Source organism: Oncorhynchus clarkii, chromosome 19 (genome assembly GCF_045791955.1).
Source record: "Oncorhynchus clarkii lewisi isolate Uvic-CL-2024 chromosome 19, UVic_Ocla_1.0, whole genome shotgun sequence".
In the NCBI taxonomy this organism is placed as follows: Eukaryota; Metazoa; Chordata; class Actinopteri; order Salmoniformes; family Salmonidae; genus Oncorhynchus; species Oncorhynchus clarkii.
The window spans coordinates 24,425,229-24,447,229 of NC_092165.1; the positions used below are offsets into that span (position 1 = coordinate 24,425,229).

At 43.1% G+C, this 22,001-nt stretch overlaps 1 protein-coding gene across 1 annotated transcript in view; it reads left to right on the forward strand.

Moving 5' to 3' along the window:
* The window catches only part of LOC139374953 (neurexin 3a), a 447,428-nt gene that overhangs the window by 10,890 nt on the left and 414,537 nt on the right, over positions 1–22,001 (forward strand). Inside the window, exons 2-4 of the mRNA XM_071116227.1 lie at positions 3,390–4,658; positions 13,004–13,024; positions 13,441–13,470. Coding sequence (XP_070972328.1) covers positions 3,953–4,658; positions 13,004–13,024; positions 13,441–13,470 — 757 coding nt within the window. The 5' untranslated portion in view covers positions 3,390–3,952. The remainder of the gene's footprint in view (positions 1–3,389; positions 4,659–13,003; positions 13,025–13,440; positions 13,471–22,001) is intronic.

Below are 22,001 nucleotides of genomic sequence, written 5' to 3' on the forward strand. Positions count from 1 at the left end.
GACGAGATCCTGAGGCTCATTGACGTGCCATTCACCCGCTGTCATGTTTCAGCATGATAATGTATGGCCCTATGTCGCAAGGATCTGTACCCAATTCCTGGAAGCTGATAATGTCCCAGTTCTTTCATGGCATGCATACTCACCAGACATGTCACCAATTGAGCATGTTGGGAATGCTCTGGATTGACGTGAACAACAGCGTGTTCCAGTTCGCGCCAATATCCAGCAACTTCGCACAGCCATTTAAGAGGAGTGGGACAACATGCCACAGACCACAATCAACAGCCTGATCAACTCATGCTGCATGAGTCAAATAGTGGTCACAACAGATACTGATTGGTTTTCTGATCCACACCCCTACCTTTTTTTTAAGGTATCTGTGTGATCAGCAGATGGATATCTGTATCTATAGATTAGGGCGTAATGCATTTATTTCAATTGACTGATTTCCTTATATGAACTTTAACTCAGTAAAATCTTTGAAATTGTTGTATGTTGCGTTTTTATATATGTTCAGTATAATATGCATTCAACATCACATGTACTTGAAATGATATTGTGAAAAACGTTTTCATTAATGCTATTGAAATTGTAAACAAAATCCAATGTCTCAAGTACCATATACCTTTTTATGACATTGTTCACATTGATATTAAGTCAACATTGAATGAACGTAGTTGAAATTGTACAGCCCACGTACCTTGTTTGACGTCAGTCTTCATTGGTGTGTACCTGTGCTGGGGGACATCTGCAAGATAGTGCTGGCAGGTCTTAATATTAAATTCACGTCAAATATGTTACACTAAAAATAACCAAACTAAATGTGTAACTAGTACTGAAGTAGTTTTCTTACTGGATACTTTGTTACTCTTACTTATGTACTTAAGGCTAATTTAACTTGAGTAAATTACAATCCAAGTAACAGTACTTTAACTTAAATACAGGTTTTCAGTACTCTACCCACCTCTGCAAATTATACATAGCCTAACTATAAAACGTTAGCGATCATCGACTCTGGAGGAAAGTTGATTGTTTATCAAATCAACTCATCAATTTAGCCAGGGCAACACAAACAGTAGATTATTGGTTTTCACACCTATTATTATGTGATTATTGATAGGTTAATAATATTGGTTAATCATATTGGAATATAATCAAATAACAAGGGGCCTATTGCGATGATGGCACTAGATTACCGCCAATTGTTGTCTCGTTAAACCATCAATATGCGCGGAATTCACCTGCACAGCTGTTGGAACCATTACTGGTCACCTATACTGCTCCCTAAAAGATTATGTTGTGCTTCCTTAGTCAGAGATCTGTATATAATGACAAGATGCTCATGTCTCCGCCCTAACAATGGGAGTCGACCCACAGGCAGGAAGGTTGACGCATATTAAGGCCATTGAGCTTATTTTGGCAAAGAGTGAGTCCAATCACTTCACCTCTGCCTCAGTCCTGCTTGCAACCAAAGTCATTCAATATTTTTTTAAACCTTTATTTAACTTGTCAAGTCAGTTAAGAACATTATTTATTATTTTAAATGATGGCCTAGAAACAGTGGGTTAACTGCCTTGTTCAGGGGCAGAACGACAGATTTTTACCTTGTCAGCTCAGGGATTCGATCTTGCAACCTTTCGGTTACTAGTCCATCGCTCTAACCTGCCGCCCCATATGCTCGCCCTCTGGTTGGCATTGTCATCGGAACAACATAGTCCTTTTGAACAGACTAAGGGCGATTTATCTATTTAACACGCATTCTGTACAATATAAAGAAATAATCCCCTCATTTACCATTGCAAATCTACTGTGGCAATTTACTTGACACTTTGTATGAATGGAAACTAATGTTGTGTTAGTATTTTTAGTATTTTATTTGTTCACTATTTATGTTATCCAAAAGTGTCTGGTATGGTCATTTATTATTAATGTTATATAATAATAATATGAATAGATTACATTTTTATAGCACTTTTTAATATAGTAATAATCTCAAAGACGCCCTTAAAACAACAAAACAAAACATTTGCTAGTTTTGACAGTTCTGGGTGGAAAATCTTCCACGGTCATACACAGAGGCAGGTGTAAGTCCAACAGGTCACGCCGTTGTGTCCGATCCGCTCTCCATGCGTACCTTCCTCACCTGTGCAGTCCACATCTCGTCCGACTGAGCCCGGCTGAAGGGTTGAGCAGGGGGTAAATGATGGCCAGATCCGGGAGGGAAACAAGTCAGAGGTCACGTCACCTCTTGCCCTCCTCTGTTGTAGACTCCTTGGTAAACTTCCTCTGAAACAAACTTGTAGCACCCACCTGGGTGAAGCCATGCAGCCTCTAAGCTTATCAAGATCAAGAGTTTAAATAATCCTGGACTGTCCATATTTGAAATGTGTAACTACATCAAGTCATTTGGGAGACTGTGTTATTTGTGCCAAAAGGGCTTGGGGCGAAATCATCAAACCCACGCGGACACCATAGGCCTATGTGCACACTGAAGGAAGCGACCCTAACCTCTAGCCCACCCCGGGCCATGATTGAACTCAATTTTGACAGTTAATTCGTAAACCTTACGATACACTCAACCTTTGTATGTCGTAGATTAGTGGAGACCAGTATCTATCTTGTGTTATTAAGCTATATAAAAGGACGGTTGTTGATGTGTATGGCTGCATTTCAGATATTTCTGTACATTTGAATGTTGCAGTAATGGGACCTAGGCCTATATCGTTTGAGAGAGAGCGTGCGAGAGAGAATATTATTTGAAGATAGCAGCCCTAATCCCAATGACTCGATTGCCCCCCACATGAAGAGAAAATTAACTGCTAATCTTAGCCATTCCCGAGGCTCATTTGAATTTCCTGATGCATCAGGAAAATAATCTGCTACAAAAAAGTGTTTAAGTTAAAATTCGACATCTGTAATGCATAGTGCATTTAATGTCTAAAAAACAGTGATACTTGTTTATAATCAAACCAAAACCGAACCGAACTCAAAAAGCACTAATCACTAGGCTTTACATTAGAGGCTTTACATTAGAGGCTTTACATTAGAGGCTTTACATTAGAGATTTGCAATTTTTTTCATGTTTTTTTGGTTGATTCTCAAACATTTTGAATGAAGAACCGTTTGGGAGTCAAATAAACAGCTTTTTTTACATGAACATAGCTACATGATCCTGCTCACCAAAAAGACTCGGAATGACCATCACTAGCAGTTTGGACAAATGTGAAATCAATAAAGATGGGTCCTCTTGCTGAAATAGTAGTGAGGGGAAAAAAGGCCTGTTGTAAAATATCAATCTGTGTCTGAAAACCACAGTTTTTTTTCCAGATGGTCTGAATATCAATGTTGTGTGTGCTGTGTGTAAATCCTATGCTTCCTGTTTCTGACAGTGATGGAACTGAGGAGATCCAGAGGCTCCCCTGTGAACTACAAATTCCAGCAGGCAACATGAAGAAGGACGTCCCGATCACCTTGACAACCAGAAGAGCAAGTCCAATCGGACCTTACGCCATGATTACCCATAGCAATCTCTTTGGACTTTAAAGGATTACAAAGGTCAAACTTTCCTTCCCAACAGAAGGAGAAACTAGTTTAGACTCTTCTCCCCTTTTCCTCTCTCTCCCTCCTCCTTTCTTTAACTAGGAGGAAAGGCATCTGCAATTCTACCTACTGTCCATAGCTTGTCAGCGATTGGATAGTTTACTCATGTGCATGGCCTACGACTGTTACTTAGCCTACCTACGACTGTTATCCCAACTACCACCCAACTCCCTGCTGATTTTGTATTAAATCTCTCAGCAGTGTCAAACATATCTGAGTACACTTTTGGATACAACTGTGGATACTCCCTCTAGAATTGGATACTTACTCTAAGACTTTTAAATCAAATCCAATGCTATCTAAGCTTTCAGGAATATAAACTCATTCGTCCTCTTCCTCCTCCTTGTTGACCATGGATGTGCTGGGCTTGTCTGCGAGGCTGCAGCTGCTGCTCTCGGCCTTCCTGGGTGTGTGTCTGAGCCTGGAGTTCACAGGGGCCCCCGGCCAGTGGGCCCGCTACCTCCGCTGGGACGCCAGCACGCGTAGCGACCTCAGCTTCCAGTTCAAGACAGACGTGTCCACGGCACTGCTGCTCTACTTCGACGACAGTGGCTACTGCGACTTCCTGCAGCTGATGGTCGTGGAGGGCAAGTTGCAGCTGCGCTTCAGCATCGACTGCGCCGAGACCGCCGTGGTGTCCGACAAGCGGGTCAATGACAGCAGCTGGCACTTTGCCACACTGAGCCGCTACGGCCTGCGGACGGTGCTGGGGCTGGACGGCCAGGTCAAGGCGGACGAGGTGCGGCCCACCGGAGGTAGCCGCCAGCACATGAAAATTGTTAGCGATCTGTTCCTGGGTGGCGTGCCGCTGGACATCCGTACGTCAGCGCTCACGCTGCCCACAGCACGTGATGCCCCACCCTTCAGAGGAACAATCTCAGATCTGAAGTACGGGAACACGGAACCAGTTCTCCTCAGCAGCTTGAGGGTTCGTCTGGAGTCGGAGGGCCGCTGTACCGAGAACCCGTGCGAGAACAGTGGGAGCTGCACCGTGGTGGATGGGGAACCAATGTGCGACTGCTCCAAAACAGAATACAAGGGCCGCTTCTGCAATGAAGGTAAGATCTTATACATTTTGTATTTCCTTTACTGTTCCTGAATGTCTACGTTTGTGCATAGCCTTATGTTCACTTTTAGCCACACAGATTTTATCCATTTAATTTCACCTTTTTGTCTTTCCTTCATCAGTCCTAATCCATAGATCATTTTCATGTTATTCCAGAGGCTTCACTGACCTCATTTTAAGCATTTTTGCTTTGTTGTTTACTAAGTCGTCTCTCTCAGACTCAGTGTATGTTGTCCCTGTGTGTGTGTGCTAATCTAAGCGTGGTTAGCGACACGGTTAGCCACCAAGGTGCAGGTTAATGGGACCTCCCTGCAGGGACTGATAAGGACGCCTATAGAGAGAACGGGGGCCTCCTGAGCCCTTTTCTTTACCAATCATGCGATGACAGGTGTTAAAATCACATCCTTTTGTGTTGCAGAGCATTCTGGAACTGCTTTGATTCAATCACAACCTCCATCTCTCTCTTCTTCCTCCACAGCTGGTATTGGTTAGACCCCAAATTGATTTTTTATTAAAAAGAAACCTTTTGGTTAGGTTTTTTTATTCTTACGATTTCTTAGAAGGAGCGTAAGAAAGGCCTTTTTTATTTGTAAAGGGAGAGTGAACGTTATCTGCTTTATTGCAGAGGGTTTTGGGAAGAGGGTTTTCTTTCTTTCAATTGTGAGATACTGTATGCAATGTGGTCATGCACTTATAATATACTGAGGTAATGTCAGTTCACTTGCTGTTTCTTTCTGCTGAAATAAAATATAAATTTTGATCTGTTTTAAACTAAATTGGAATTGAATCTGTCCTCTTACAACAATCCTGATATTGCAGCTATAGGAACTCTTCAGGATTTTTTTTTTTTTGGGGGGGGGAGGGGGGGGTGTAATCAGAAAATAATGAACAACTCCAGCCTTTTCCTTTTCCTTTACATTCTTGTGAGAAAATCTAAAGTATAGAAGGATACTACTGTTTCTAGTATTCTCTTGTTTCTTCGCCTGCCACTGTAGTAGGTTAGGTTTACAGAGCGTAAAGGCAATTTGCATCTGCTTTGGCATCAAGCCCAAACATTAACCAACAGAGAAAACAGCAGTGAATCTGTCTGTTTTTATGTCAGGACATGTTTTTAAAAGGGAGTGGCCTCTTTTTCCTCTATCTTGTCTTGGATGAGCGTTGAGCTGCTTCGGTTGAATTGAAGCTATTCAGTCGACTGGGTGAGGAAGCATGACGGCGTGTGTGACAACGTGTGTGTGACAGCGTGTGTGTGTCAAGCCCTGGCGACTGGTTCTCTCTCACTGTGAACACATCCTCACCAAAGGGAGCAAGAAAAGAAAATGGCTGACCTATATGTAATCGACAATGTTAAAAACCTAAGGAGCATGTCTGAGTTTTGCGTCTCTATCAGAAAGGCCCATAGAGCTATCGCTAGCTAGAGACGGTATAGACGCACTCTGATAGGGGGCTGAGTCAGGGGTTGGAACTGTGTTTGTGTGCGTGTGTGTCGACCAGCCCTGTAATGTGTCGGGCCGTGAACAAGGAGTTCAGACAATCCTAAAATAAATAACGCTGTTTACTGGGGTCGAGCTGTATTTGTATGGATGGCACGCCAATGTACTGCCGCTTAAAATATACAGCCGCTGGATCGTCAAAATACGGAATCTACACTCAGACAAAACATAAATACAGTCTACACACACACTCACCCACTTTCTTACACTTAACAGCTTTGCGGTAGGCCTACATAGATGCACTGCTTTCACAATAAAATAAGTACATGTTATATGGTTTTAATAAACGACTGGTAAGCTAGTAAAACCTGTCGCTAAAACCAAAGTTTTGTACACTGTAGGCCTTTTTCCTCAAATAAAAAAAAAGGAGCTAACGTGTGGACAGACCTGCTGTGTGTGATGTACTGTACACACAGTCTGGTGACTGCCGTAGGCACGGCAACAGACACCTGACACTTCCCCAGGCGGGGCAGATGGCTCAAATGACCATTGCCATGGCCGCAGCGTATGTTCCGCTCTGCAACGGCCATACTGTAGTCTGTCTGCTTGGAACATGGTTTGCTGAAGCACCTAGCCTACACTAGTACAGTAATCTGGGATTATCATCCTAGTAATAATAATAATAATAATAAGAGTTTGGCAACACCAACACTCAATCTGTCATCTAATTTGGATGGTGTTGTGTGGGATGGTGTATTTGTGTTTGTGTGTGTTTGCCAGCTGTTTACTGCTTAGTTTGTTCCTAATTTGAACTGAATTCAGGCAATAATCAGATAGTGGCAGAGTTTTGCATCTTTCTGAAATAATAAATACTATACTGTATGAAGGATGGCTCTCAGCCATTCCTTTAAGTTTTTAACTGTAGGCCTAAAGAGTAAAGTATAGCTCTATCTCTTCCCTTTAAGAACCCTACTGTATAACAAATAGCCCTTCACCTCAGGTATTGACTTTTCCAGTTGAGGGAAATGATGAGGCTTTTTACTTAATTTGAAGAGTGATAAGTAAATAGATACACGTTTGTTAAAGCCCTACTGAGCTGCAGTAGTGAGAACATCAATCTGTTTTCAGATGTTTGGCTTTCCCACAAGGCATTTGTTTAAAGGTAGAGGCTTATGTTAAAACAACTGCCAGGTTATAGTTCAATAAATAATGAAAAGTAAACAGATATTTTCATAGTATACACTAGACCTGTTCACTAGACAGATGTGTGTGTGTGTGTGTGTGTGTGTGTGTGTGTGTGTGTGTGTGTGTATACAGTGTCTGTGTGTTCACTGGTGGAAAAAAAAAAAGCAATACAGTGTAAATAATCTGTCAGCGTAAAAGTAGGTCAGCTAAATGAAGAGGGAGACACACACACACAGACCACATTATCACACCGTCCACATTACCCTTCTTCTTACTAATCTGGCTAATTCCTCAATTCCCCCGTGTCCTCTCTTGGGACTGAGCCATTTAAATGCCACTGCCAGGAGGTCACATTGTGGGCTTCAACACTCTATTGATACGAGACAATACTAGAGGACCCCATCTGAAGAGGAGATTTAAAGGAGATTACATTGAACATGCACACACGCACAAATACAAATGCACGCACGCACACACACACACACACACACCGTTTGAACAGCTTGTCTTGTGTTCAGGCAGATGGAATTTGCTCGGTGACTAAATTAATACCTAATACATATCTAATACTTGTCCGGTAAAATCGCTTGAATTTAACTTTTACATCTCTAATACATATCTAATAACTGGCTAGTGAAATCGTTTAAATGAATGTTTAATAGATCTCTGATTGCTGCCCACTGAAAGCCTTTAATGGCGACCAACTCAATTAGACTGGTGTTCATTTCCTTCCCTAATCACTGCCTGTGGTCGGGCTAATCAGGAGACTTACACTGGGGCACATTGGTGGGAAAGAACCAAGGCTTCAATTTAATCTTAATAGTTTTGTAAGTATTATATTTTTTAAGGTTTCAATTAGGAAACAATGGGAAAATATAGGTCAGTGATGGCAAAAGTACACGAACAGTCCCTTGGTTTCTATTTTGCCCTTGATATGCTAAAGTGAAACCATGTTCCTGCTGCTGTTGTCTCTGCTCATACCCCAGTTCTGTTTTATTGGTCCTGGCTTGAGTCTGGATTTAGTGCCAGGGTACCAACCCATGCCCAACCCGATGCCCAAGCTTTAAAACCCTACCTGGGTGAGGGTTCTCTGGGCCCATGAGTAGGGATTTTTAAAAACAATATGACAACAGTCAAAATCATTTAAAACAAGGGCCATGTGCGTTTTAGTTTGAATTAATTCGGTGCGATTCGGTTTGATACGAAAATTCAAATCTGCTGCTGGTGGAGCTCATGAGCTGGGCCTCTCTGAGCTGGATCTGTCTGAGCTGACGTGTGTGTGTGTGTAAATTAGGGACATCTATGGTGTATGTACTATGTAGGCGCCTGAGCTGAGCCATAAGGGAGACTAGGCATCTACTGCCCCACTACCACTATCAGATTAGGGGGGAGGGGCAATGTAGACAGGGTTTTTTTGTCCCCCACTTTGGATCTGAAATGACCATCACCCACTAATTAACTTATCATTTTTGCTGATTAATTGTTTGAGCTAGTAATGTATCACTATTTATTGTTTACAAATGAGCTATTGCATAGCCAATTAATATATAGCACAACTTTGGATTTCACCCTCATTTCCAAATCGAATGTTTTTTAAATTTTTTTTACCCCTTTTTCTCCCCAATTTCGTGGTATCCAATTGTTGTAGTAGCTACTATCTTGTCTCATCGCTACAACTCCCGTACGGGCTCGGGAGAGACAAAGGTTGAAAGTCATGCGTCCTCCGATACACAACCCAACCAAGCCGCACTGCTTCTTAACACAGCACGCATCCAACCCGGAAGCCAGCCGCACCAATGCGCCGGAGGAAACACCGTGCACCTGGCCACCTTGGTTAGCGCACACTGCGCCCAGCCCGCCACAGGAGTCGCTGGTGCGCGATGAGACAAGGACACCCCTACCGACCAAGCCCTACCTAACCCGGGCGACGCTAGGCCAATTGTGCGTCGCCCCACGGACCTCCCGGTCGCGGCCGGTTACGACAGAGCCTGGGTGCGAACCCAGGAACTCTGATGGCACAGCTGGCGCTGCAGTACAGCGCCCTTAACCACTGCGCCACCCGGGAGGCCCTCAAATCGAATGGTTTTGACTGTTCGGAAGTTTTCACGGACTGATCTTCTCTTCTCCTCTCGCTTCGGCCATGCAGTGCGCCTTGCAAAAGGGATTGCTTTCCTCGTTATGAAATGATCAACTTGACCATATCCACTGTGTCGCGCCTGCTCCCGCTCCACCTGCGGCCCATCATTACGAACACCGGTCACCATCGTTACGCGCATCAGCGCTTCATTGGACTCACCTGGACTCCATCAGTTATGGATTGCCTACCCTATATCTGTCTATTCCTCAGTTTCATCCCCATGTCAGCATTAATGCTGTTTTGTTTCCCCTGTCCAGACGCTGTCCTTGTTTTGTTTCATGCCGGTTATTTATTAAATACTCACTCCCTATACTTGCTTCTCGTCTCCCATCGTCTGTCCTCACACACTGATTGTTTAAAGCAAAACTATCAAAACAATTGCTGATGGTGAAACTGAACATAAAACATATGTATATTGTAAGCCTCGTTCAGCAGGTATAGCCAGATGAAAGTTGTCTCCTGTAGCTTACTTTTATTCCAGTAAAACACTGTGTTCAGCAGCGTATAGATGACAATAACCTATCAATTTACATAGGATGTCACTTAACTAATAAAGCGTAAGATCATGCAAGCCACTGTAGTATTTGATGTGGAAGATCAGGAACAGGCCGCCTACCTCGAGTTGGTTACCATGCGAAGCTGAACACAATGCCAGTTTGACTAGGCTACAGATTATTGCCTGGGGTTGTTCTGCATGCAAAATAACTTGTAAATCTATGACTATCAACGCAGTTACATGCAGTTTGACACTGAATGTGAGGACGCACCAGTTGTCACAAAAGATTAGAGGTATTTTCCCGAAGGTACTGTAGAATGCAATATGAGCAAAAACTGCGATTTTGCAAAAATTTGAAGCGATTTTCTGACCGACGCGTGCTACATTTGGATGGCTTTTGGAATCATTAAACAAACGTCTTTCCCGTCATTTTCTGTCATGCCCAGACCGTGGTGCCACACACTACAATATTCTTCAGTTGGTCGTGAGGATTCTCAATATGACGCTGTCTCGCAAAATGATGCGGTTAGATTGCTAACGTAGTTAGAACGAGCTGTCTGCGGCTCAAAACAGCCACAGTCAGATATTCACACTCTTCAGTCAGACATTCACACATGCCATGCAGAGTGGCCAATACATTTTGAATGGAATAACATTCTTGTCAACTTCAGAGGTCCATTTGACGCTTGCTCAAGAGCCCCACACACATTCTGGGTGATGGGTCACCCTCTCATTGGCTTCTCTGGTGAGCTCTCATTGGCTATTGCTGATCACCGTTCTCCAACCTCGTCATCGCACATCTCACACTACAAAAGCATTGCAGATTGTGTGTCAATAAAACTAAACATGCTTGAAAATATCTGGACGTCTGGGATGGCTCCAAGACAGGATTTGTAGCCCTCAGATTGCATCTCTGACCCGCTCATATTAAACGAGCATCGGTGACGGCCGCGCTCCTCGAGTAGGCAACAACTTGGGGATTCTGTTTGTTTTGTTTTGTTTTTGATCTCAAAAAGCTGTCTGGGACAGCTAAATCGAGGCCAACATCGCGTAGCGTACTTATGCCTGGCTTAAGTCAAAGGTTTGTCACGACATGCACAGACGTGTTTAAAAAAACAAAACTCTCTGAACGTTAAGCCTTCCTCAGGAAGAGGTCTTCTAATAGGGAACCCTCTGTTTGGTGCGTTTGTGTTTGCAGTGAGAGAGAACCAAAGGGCTGGGACAAAGAGTATGGACACAGCCTCCCCTCTACTACTGCTCTAATCGCTTACATCATAAATTCACAACCTGCTTACAGGGAACTGGGGCTTCTACCAGCTTGGATTTATGTCCCAGCTGAGTTTGTGTATGTGTCTTTGTGTGTGTGTGTGTGTGTGTGTGTGTGTGTGTGTGTGTGTGTGTGTGTGTGTGTTTACCTGTTTGTGTGACTGAAGCTGAATGAAGATATCATGCTTCCTCAATGTTTTTCAGAATGTGTTTTTGGGGATCAAGTGGTGTTCAGATGAGATGATGACAATGATGTTCTCTTACAACAATATATTCACTTCAATGTAATATATTTGACTGTGCTATACTCTCACTATATACAGTGCCTACGGAAAGTATTCAGACCCCTTGACCTTGTCCACATTTTGTTACGTTACAGCCTTATTCTAAAATGAATAAAATATTTTTTTTCTTCATCACTCTGCACCCATAATGACAAAGCAAAAACAGGATTATAGAACATGTTGCTAATATCTAAAAAATGGCAGCTACCTTTGGCAGCTACAACAGCCTCACGTCTTCTTGGGTATGATGCTACAAGCTTAGGTACATCTGTATTTGGGGAGTTTCTCCCATTCATCTCTGCAGATCCTCTCAAGCTCTGTCAGGTTGGATGGGGAGCGTTGCTCCACAGCTATTTTCAGGTCTCTCCACAGATGTTGCGTTCAAGTCCGGGCTCTGGCTGGGCCACTCATTGAAACTCCTGCATTGTCTTAGCTGTGTGCTTAGGGTCATTGTCCTGTTGGAAGGTGAACCTTCGCCCCAGTCTGAGGTTCCTGAGTGCTCTGGAGCAGGTTTTTGTAAAGGATCCCTCTGTACGTTGCTCCGTTCATATTTGCCTCGATCCTGACTAGTCTCCCAGTCCCTGCCACTGAAAAACATCCCCACAGCATGATACTGTCACTACCATGCTTCACTGTAAGGATGGTGCCAGGTTTCCTCTAGAAGTGACGCTTGGCATTCAGACCAAAGAGTTCAATCTTGGTTTCAACAGACCAGAGAATCTAGTTTCTTATGGTCTGAGAGTCCTTTAGGTGCTTTTTGGCAAACTCCAAGCGGGCTGTCATGTGCCTTTTATTGAGGAGTGCTTTCCGTCTGGCCACTCTACTATAAAGGCCTAATTGGTGGAGTGCTGCAGAGATGGTTGTCCTTCTTGAAGGCTCTCCCATTTCCACAGAGGAACTCTGGAGCTCTGTCAGACTGACCATTGGGTTCTTGGTCACCTCTCTGACCAAGGCCCTTCTCCCCCGATTGCTCAGTTTGGCCGGGCGGCCAGCTCAAGGAAGAGTCTTTGTGGTTCCAAACTTCTTCCATTGAAGAATCGTGTTGGCCATTGTGTTCTTGGGAAACTTTAATGCTGCAGAAATGTTTTGGTACCTTTCCCCCAATCGTGTCTCGGAGCTCGACAGACAATTCCTTTGACCTCATGGCTAGGTTTTTGCTCTGACATGCACTGCCAACTATGGGACCTTATATAGACAGGTGTGTTCCTTTCCAAATCATGTCCAATCAATTGAATTTACCACAGGTGGACTCCAATCAAGTTGTAGAAACATCTCAAGGATGATCAATGGAAACAGGATGCACCTGTTTAGAATAAGGCTGTAACGTAACGAAGTGTGGAAAGTCAAGGGGTCTGAATACTTTCCGAAGGCACTGTACATGCACAGTGTAGTGTCTGTGTATGGTGTCAGGTGTGTTAGGTTTGCATGATAGGTTCCATGCAAATGCAAAAAGAGTGTTTCTAATTGTGGAACTCGTTCCCTCTCTCTTTTCCTTTTTGTCATTTTGCTTCGAATTTTCTGCCACGGTGAATCCAGAGGTCAACAATAATATTCCAGGTAAGTGTTCTGAGGAAAACCATCTCATCTTAGAAATAACGCAAAATAATTTAGGCTCGTTGGACACTTGTTATCCATGATAGAAATAAAAACGCACAAAACATTTTTGGGATGGAAACTGTATTTACGTTTTTTTGGGTCAGTCATGTCTTCATAACCAAAATGTTCCTACAAAGATGTCAGCCCTGCTACTTCTTTAGTTCAACTACTTTAGTCCTACTACGGAAGCTTTCCCTTAGCTGTGGGAAGCTTGTTTGTCTGTGAGTCTGATGCCATGCTTTCCTTCACGGGAAAATATGGGACATCGCAATACTGTACCGACAAAGTATTGGAATATAGGTTCTGAAGTGCTCTCTCTTTCTCTCTCTCTATCTCTTTTTTCCCCCTTCCTTCTGTCATTCGTTCCTTCCCTCAAGGATTTTCACATATGATGATGGCGGAGCAAGGTATGCCTCTCTTCTTTCTAATCGCCATCATTTCCGTGTGGTTGTGTGCTGTGTGCATGTTTGTTGTGATGTTTTGAAGATTTTCTCTTCCGATGACATATGCACTTTTTCCTTGATTTGTGGTGTTAATAACAGTAGTACATAAAAACCAGTAGATTAAGTATTTTTGCAATCTAAGAAATTTGTGTTTTTGCATGCACTGACTAACATAGGCTTACGGTACTGCCTGGTGTGTTTGGTGTGTGAAGGACTGAGTTTGAAGCGTCGTGTAGTCTGACAATACTACAGTGCCAATGTGCTACTGTGTATTGATATGAATGACACGCAGATATTAATATACACATATTAATTTGTGTTCTCCACTCATCAAGCACTCTCCCGTGTCAAACTTATTCACTGTTGGTTTTTCTCTCCTCCTCTTCCGCTGTGGACACACCACCTTCTGTCTTCTACGCCCTCTCTCCTCCTCGCCTCTCCCTAGCTAAAAGCAAAGGTACAGATCAGTCTTTCTCTTACCCTCGCTTTAAGAAACCCTGGGCTCGATTGAGTGAGTGTCATGTCAAATACCGTGTGCTCTTTCAAATGTGTTCCTCTGTGTGCAAAGACAAGGGTATTTACGCTATTGTCTAATTCCTTGATGTGTGTGATAACAGCGGGCTGGAGTGCAACATAAGACACTCCCCTGGTGTGACGTGTGTCTCTGTGTGTTGCTGTATTGTGTTTACCTCTCTCTGTTTAGCGTTTCCTGCCTAATGGCAGCTCACCAAGGGTGCTTGGATTAGGCAAATTAATTAAATTATCCTTAATTGAAGCAGGAAAACAGAGTGCTCACTGAGTCTAAGTGAGGGAGGGAGTGTGTGGCGCTGTCGTTAGGAATATATCGTAAGTGTACTAAGAGGAAATGGAATTCAGGAATGATCTGCTATAGATGTTTAGAGTACTGGATTATCGACGGAATGAGATTGGAGGAGAAAGTCTCTCAGTTTGATGACTATAGGCTGGGAGAGATTTGCAAGGATGTTCAGGAGTGATGTTTTCCACTCTCTCCCTCCATTGTCTGCGGTGGAGTCCATGGATTAGGACATGATAATCTGCTTTTCATATCTAAAGTACAATGTAATGTCGGACTGACATTTGAACTGTCTCCGTGATGACATGTCCTTGGGTGAATGATGCAATTACAAGATATGACGTGACGCTGCAATATCTTTCAAATGCACTCCTTTTGTGAGATAGAGAGGAAAGGGAGCGGAGGGAGAAACACTGTAGGTGAGGGCGAGAGAGTGTGAGATGGAGTGGGGGAAAGATGAATGAGGAGAGAGAAACACTGTAGGTGAGGGGGAGAGAGTGTGAGATGGAGTGGGGGAAAGATGAATGAGGAGAGAGAGAGGAATACTGTAGGTGAGGGGGAGAGAGCGTGAGATGGAGTGGGGGAAAGATGAATGAGGAGAGAGAGAGAGAGAAACACTAGGTGAGGGGGAGGGAGTGTGAGATGGAGTGGGGGAAAGATGAATGAGGAGAGAGAGAGAAACACTGTAGGTGAGGGGGAGAAAGCATGAGATGGAGTGGGGGAAAGATGAATGAGGAGAGAGAGGAATACTGTAGGTGAGGGGGAGAGAGCGTGAGATGGAGTGGGGGAAAAATAATGTGGAGAGAGAGAGCGAGAATGTGATACTTTGATAGATGTGGTCGCTTTTAAGTTTGTCACTGGTTTGTACTGTGTTGACAGACACACACACACACACAAAGAGAAGCCCATTGGGGCACATGCTGGCTGACTCTGACCAATGGGCCTTTTGGAAAAATGATATGAGCACACACCAGTAAGATGTGTGTAGCCTGAAAAAAGGTTTTGTAGTTTTCAAACCACCGCTAATGCTGACTCTGCTTATCACAATGACTGCTTTACAGTGAGAGACTGATGATGTAGAGAAACGTGAAGCATTGGCTGCCTCCTCCGCTCTGACCGACTTTACTGTAATAACCCAGAGCTCCCTGGACATTAAGAAGGGATACAATTAGCATGAAAGCAGAGAAATGCCCAGCTGTCACAGTATCAGTTAAAAGGCAAAGTCACAGTCTTTAGTAAGGAAAACCAGACTGTAAAGTCAGTTTGGTAGTAGGCCAGGTGTGTTAGGGCTGGGTCAGAACCAAAGCCTGCACACACAGAGGCCCTCTAGGTGTAGGACAAGGATTGGCCGAACTACAGGGATATTGTGTGTGTTTGTTCCTACCTTACCTAAAATGAAATACAGAGCAATCCTCTTCTTTCCCCATTCCTAGCCCAAAATGTAACCCAGAGAGCTATACTGTAAACCCCTGTGTTGTATCAATATCCTCCTCTAGTGCTGAACTTGTTCCCTCTCTCCTTCCCTGCTCCTCCTGTCTGTCTCACTTCCTGCTTCCTGTGTTTAATCCCTCCGGGAGACGGCAGACATTATTTCCCATCAGCCCCCCTGTCGGCTCCTGTTAAGCAGACAGGACCTCCATTACGGCTTTATTTGCATCCAGTCGCAGCTGCGTAGACAAGAAGACAGAGGGACTCACAGAGGAAGATGGAGGGGGGGGGGGGGGGGTGTAATAGAAGAGTGTGTAGCTGTCGTGTGGAGTCACGCATATTGCCTTGCTCTCTCTATCTCATTGTTTCTTTATTCTCCTTTCGGTCTCTTTCCCTCCTCTCTCCTACTTTCCAGATCTCTCTCCCTCTCCCCTCTCCTGACAGTGTTTCCCAACACTAGCAGGCTTTGATGTGGTGGGATTCATGGTGGTAATTCTCTAGAAGTCACTGTGGGCTAGCTGTTCTAACACTGCTGAGGGCAGGTAGTGCTTACATTCAGCTGGTTTCACGTAGAGGTTACACTTCTACCCTCCTCTCGATGGCATGCTATAGCTACTCTATGTCATAAGTACCGTAACACACTGTGGGACCTTTCCTGTGTGCCTCAGTTATTAAGAGCATGGCATTAGCATTGACAGGGTCGTGGGTTCGATTGCCACTTAGGCCAACAATGCAAAAAGGAATGGCGCTCAATGTTGCAATGAATAATAGATAAAAGCAATACCTTAGTTTATAGTATGATAAAGACTGTGCTAGCACTCATGGTCTGTATTTGGCCAAAGCAGAGGTTTTGTTGTTTTGGCCCAGACCTCTCCATCTCTTTCTGATATCATATGAAGCTTGTAAACTTATAAACAAAGCAAAAATATCATATTTATCCCGTAAAGCCTCAAACAGCAGAGGTTGTGGCCCATGTTAATGTTTTTTAGTTTTTTTTTTATAAAAGGGGTCCAGTGAGTGCATGTGATATTCTACCAGCTGTCACGGTCTCATGTCAAAATTAGACGTTCATCCATGTTTCTCAAATGTCAAATTTAGAAGTTGTTTCAAAAGTCAGATTTCAAAGTTAACTCCTATTTTTTTAAGGTTAACCAGGTAGGCAAGTTGAGAACAAGTTCTCATTTACAGGTAAGGGTTAAGGTTTGGGATCAAACTTTCTATCACTGGATTCAAACTCGCAACCTTTGGAATCGGAGGCAGTTGCTTACACCCATCCGCCATCCCTGTCCAAAAAACCTTCAGTAAAACCAAAACCTACTTGAAGGAAACAGCGCTCTCTGTTTCCCCTAGTGGCCGGTTTCCACGTCATCTCCCGATGTCCTCAGACATGGATGGACGTTGAATAGTGACTTGTATCATGGGTGACCTGGCTGGTGATATTATAGCTCATTGGTTTCCAAATGATGGTGCCTTGCCTTAGACACCCCTTAATTAGCCTTTTAATTCATGATGTAGCAAAGGTTCTCATTTGCTATCGCTTACTTAACCAAATCAATGTATAATTTACGGTTTCATTCTCTATCATTGACATCTTTTGTAACAGTTATTAAGGTGATGTAAAGGCAATATTTCTGCACTGTGAAAACGGTGGTAAACTCAAGGATATCAGTGGTGTCATTGAGTAATGGTAGACAGTTGTCTCTTCTATGGTTGACTGACTGATGCTGTAATGCAGCCATGAGAGGGTGAGAGATTGCAGACACCAGCTGGAGAGAGAGTGAGAGACAGAGACACACACAGAGTGAGGGTAGTAGAGAGACCCCAGAACAGTTTGGATTTCAAATGGTACACCCCTGAACTTCTCTCTCACACACACACACACACACACACACACACACACACACACACACACACACACACACACACACACACACACACACACACACTGAGGCTTAGCTCGGTTGCCATGCCTCATGTTGGCAGCGGGCATATGCCGACAAACAGCCACGAAAACATAAGCGGGTTTAGAGGGGACACAGAGAATTGCAGGGACAGCCATTTACGCTCCTCTCTTTCCATGGCTCCAATTTGTCTTGTGTGTGTGTGTAGTTTGTGGGGTGAGGGGAGGAGAGAGATGGATCATCTCAGGGGACATAGATGAACTCACTAGCTGGATAATGAATTGCAGAAAAATTATGCAAATAGTATGCTAATTATCTAATCAGGTTTGATTGCATTAAGGAGGTGTCTACTCTTGCTAACCTTGAGGAGACATTGATAATCAAATGCTGATCAGCGCTGGGACTGAGAATGGGACTCTCACTCACACACACACACACACACACACACACACACACACACACACTAAAAGGGAGAAAAAAACAGAAGAGTTAGTGATGTGAAAGGGTTAGAATGTGTGTGTCAGCATGTTTGTGTGTGTGTGTGTGTGTGTGTGTGTGCGTATGTGTGTATGCGTGTGTGTGTTAGGGGGGTTCTCAGGTCTTAGTAAAACAGGTGTGTGAGTATTACAGTGTCATAGGCCAGTGGAATATTTGTCAAAGAGTGCTCTATGTTTGAGCTGGACATACAGACTGGACCCAGGGGAAGGGAAAAGGTCAATCATCTCATATTGACTCCTTTAATATTAAGCTGGACTTATTTCTCAGGGACTTTACATGGGATTCTTTCCTTGATTCAGGGAGAGGAAGCTTTAACTTGTCACTCAGAACATAGTTTTGGGGATTACATGTTCCTTTCCCACCTTCCTCTTTTGCTAACTCTTTGATTCTTCAAATATTTGAATCTTTTCCACAGAGCGTTTGTCAGCTGTTCCTTTGCCCCCGTCTGTGTGTGTGTGTGTGTGTGTGTGTGTGTTGTCCCTCTGGAGGTTGTTTGATGCCGCTCTGCTGGTGTGTGTGAGACACTGATAATGAAATGGTTATCTTGGCGTTTGGACGGTAGGTAATTCCATTTGCTCCCATAATCCCTCAGTAGCTGTCTCTCTGTCAGCCGACCGACAGGCAGACAACACACCCCCTGGGCGGTGGTGGCCTCAGACGTGTGTGTGTGTGTGTGTGTGTGTGTGTGTGTGTGTGTGTGTGCGTGTGCCACCCTGTATCTCTTGGCCTCACTTTATACATTTGTTGATTTCTTCATTGATGAACTGAATCAATAAAAAATCCCCCAGGGTGTATTCTCTCATGTTGATTTTCCTGCACCATTTTGCTGATCTTTATATTCTAAAGCACAGAAAATGAAATCGCAATTGCTACATCCATGTTTAGATTTTTAAATTAATGATATATACAGTATATTTACATTTGACATATACCCATTGATTCTTGTAGAACGTAACTTATGAGTTTAGTTCAACTGTCGTACCCCATCAGAACCAAAAAGTTGTGCTGAGCGATTAACCGAAATGTCGGTTATTTTTCGTTTTTGAAACAACTAGTTGACCGAGATCGGTTCAATTATTTGAATTCCATTTTGTTCGTTTTTTCTTCTTCTGTGAGCTCAATGCGCAGATTGCGCTGCAGTTTCTCTATAGATAAATCAGATCATGCCGAACTGTGCGATGTAATAGGGAGTTTCCAACAGGCCAGTGTTCTACATAGTTTAGCGCAGAAAACGTGATAATTAACTACAATGACCATAATCCATTGTGCGTGTCCGGTCTGTGTTTCGTTTACGATTGCTAAGAGACCAGAAAAATGTGCGATTTACATAGTGCAGTTGCTTCTCAAGGTATTTTTTAACCGAATATACATCATTTAAGTGATTGATAGACAGTTGGACGTCAGTACTCCTAAATGTATGCATTATTTACTTTTAACAACTACTAAAATAGTAATTTTGCCAGACAGCATAGGCAGTAGCTCTATATAGAGATGAGATGATGACTTGAAATGAAATGAACGTCATCAAATAAAACAAACGTAATATACACAACAACTGAAATATTTTATTAAAGTAAAGTAATGTGAATCAATTCTGGGCCTAGTAGTAGGCCTAATGGGCAGTCACTTCCATCATGGGACTTGTATTCATTGTTTTAGTCTGTGTCGTTACAGTATTCAACCCACATAATGCATACAGTGCATGTAATGTCCACAAAAAAAAGTATCGAAATGAAATTGAAAATTTTGATTACATTTTTATTTTTTTAATCGGACCGAAACCGAACCTACCTCAAAAAGCACCGATCGCTCAGCATTACCAAAAATATAAGCTTGTTTTACTCCACTGTACACAATGTAATTGTAAACAAACACTCAAGAGCCTCAAAAAAATGATGAAAACTATCATTTTTATATCATGGATGGTCAGTCCACGTATGTATAGCTACAGTGCCTTCAGAAAGTATTCACATTCCTGGACACACTCCACATTTTGTTGCGTTACATACATTATGTGGCAAAGAAAGAAACGTTATGTCCTGATAACAAAGCATTATGGAACTTTATGTCCTGATAACTAACTGTTATGTTTGAGGGCAAATCCAACACAACACATCGTCATATTTTCAAGCATGGTGGCAGTTGCGTCATGTTATTGGTATCAGCAAGGACTAGGGATTTTTTTTTTTATATTAAAATAAACAGAATAGAGCTGAGCACAGGCAAAATTATAGATGTTCTGTCAAATCCACCTTTCAGCAGGACAGTGACCTAAAACACAAGGCCAAATATACACTGGAGATGCTTACCAAGACGACATTGAATGCTCCTGAGTGGCCTAGTTACAGTTTTGACTTAAATCTGCTTGAAAATCTATGGCAACACTTGAAAATGGCTGTCTAGATAAGACCAACAACCAACCTGACAGAATTTTAAAAAGAATAATGTGCAAATAGTGTAAATCCGGGTATGCAAAGCTCTTACAGACATATCTAGAAAGACTCACAGCTGTAATCACTGCCAAAGGTGATTCTAGCATGTATTGACTCAGGGGTGTGAATACTAATGTAATCAAGATATGTTAGTGTTTTATTTTTCCTTTTTTGTCCACTTTGACATTACAGAATATTTTGTGAAGATAATTAAATCAATTTTAATCCCATCTTTTAACACAACCAAATGTGCAAAAAGTCGAGGGGGGTGAACACTTTCTGAAGACATGTATGTGACCGCTTTTTGTATTGTTGGAACTGCAGATTGCCGCTTTAAAGTTGATCTGATGTTGGCCGAATCTCCGAGAACATCCACAAAGAAAAAAAGTAACACAACGAGACTGATTGAATCAGGAAGTCCACCCACTGCTTAGGTCACACACTTCATTCAATTCACCTGTCATCAAGTGCTGTTTTGCTGTTGTCATGTTGATGGTGGTGTGTTTTTGACAGACTCCATACAAAATGGAAGTGGCACATTATTCAGAAACAATGGAATTGTATTCCGTAGGGGCTTGGGAGCTGTTGCTTCGTTTTAGGTAGCTTGTGTGTGTTTCTGGTATGTTTTTGTGCGTGTGGGCGTGCGTGTGAGTGCGCAGGTGCATGTGTTGGTCTGTTTAGCAGTATGAGGAGATGGTGTGGTAACGTTTGTATGCTAATGAGACAGGAGTATATTATGAGTAGTTTGGCCCGAGGATGTTTACTTAGATCACTTACATCTCTGATGGCCTTTTTAAAGTTCTCTACAGCTCAACCCCTCTGGGCTGTATGGCTTCTAATCCACACACGTAAACAGCACACGTGTGTGTGTGTGTGTGTGTGTGTGTGTGTGTGTGTGTGTGTGTGTGTGCGTGTGTGTGTGTGCAGATGTGCAGATATTTCCACCTTGACTTTATACCTAAAAGTGTGTGCATGTTATACCTAAATGTGTGTGTGCATGAGGGCTGTTGTGATGGCGCGTGTGTGATGTGCTAGTCGTGCTGGAGCAGTGCTAGGGCCAGGTGGCAGTAGGGAATACTCTGATGGATCCTCATTACACTGGTCAGCGATCAGACAGCAGTGTATATGTGTTTGTGTGTGTGACAGCAGTGCTAGCTCCATCTCTATAGCCATTGTATACCTCTGCCATGCATGGCTGGAGCCTAGTTAGCCTCTCTAATGAGCATTGGTTCCCCCCGAGCATCTTTTTGATCACTGTCCTAGGCACAGATCTAGGATCAGTTTACTCTCTGCTAGTCATGTATTCATTGGGAGGAAAACTGACCTTAGATCAGCATCTAATAAGTATTGATTCCCTTTGAACATCTCTCTGATCATCTCTATGTTCACACAGGGCCTGGGCAGTGGTAGTGCATGATGGGT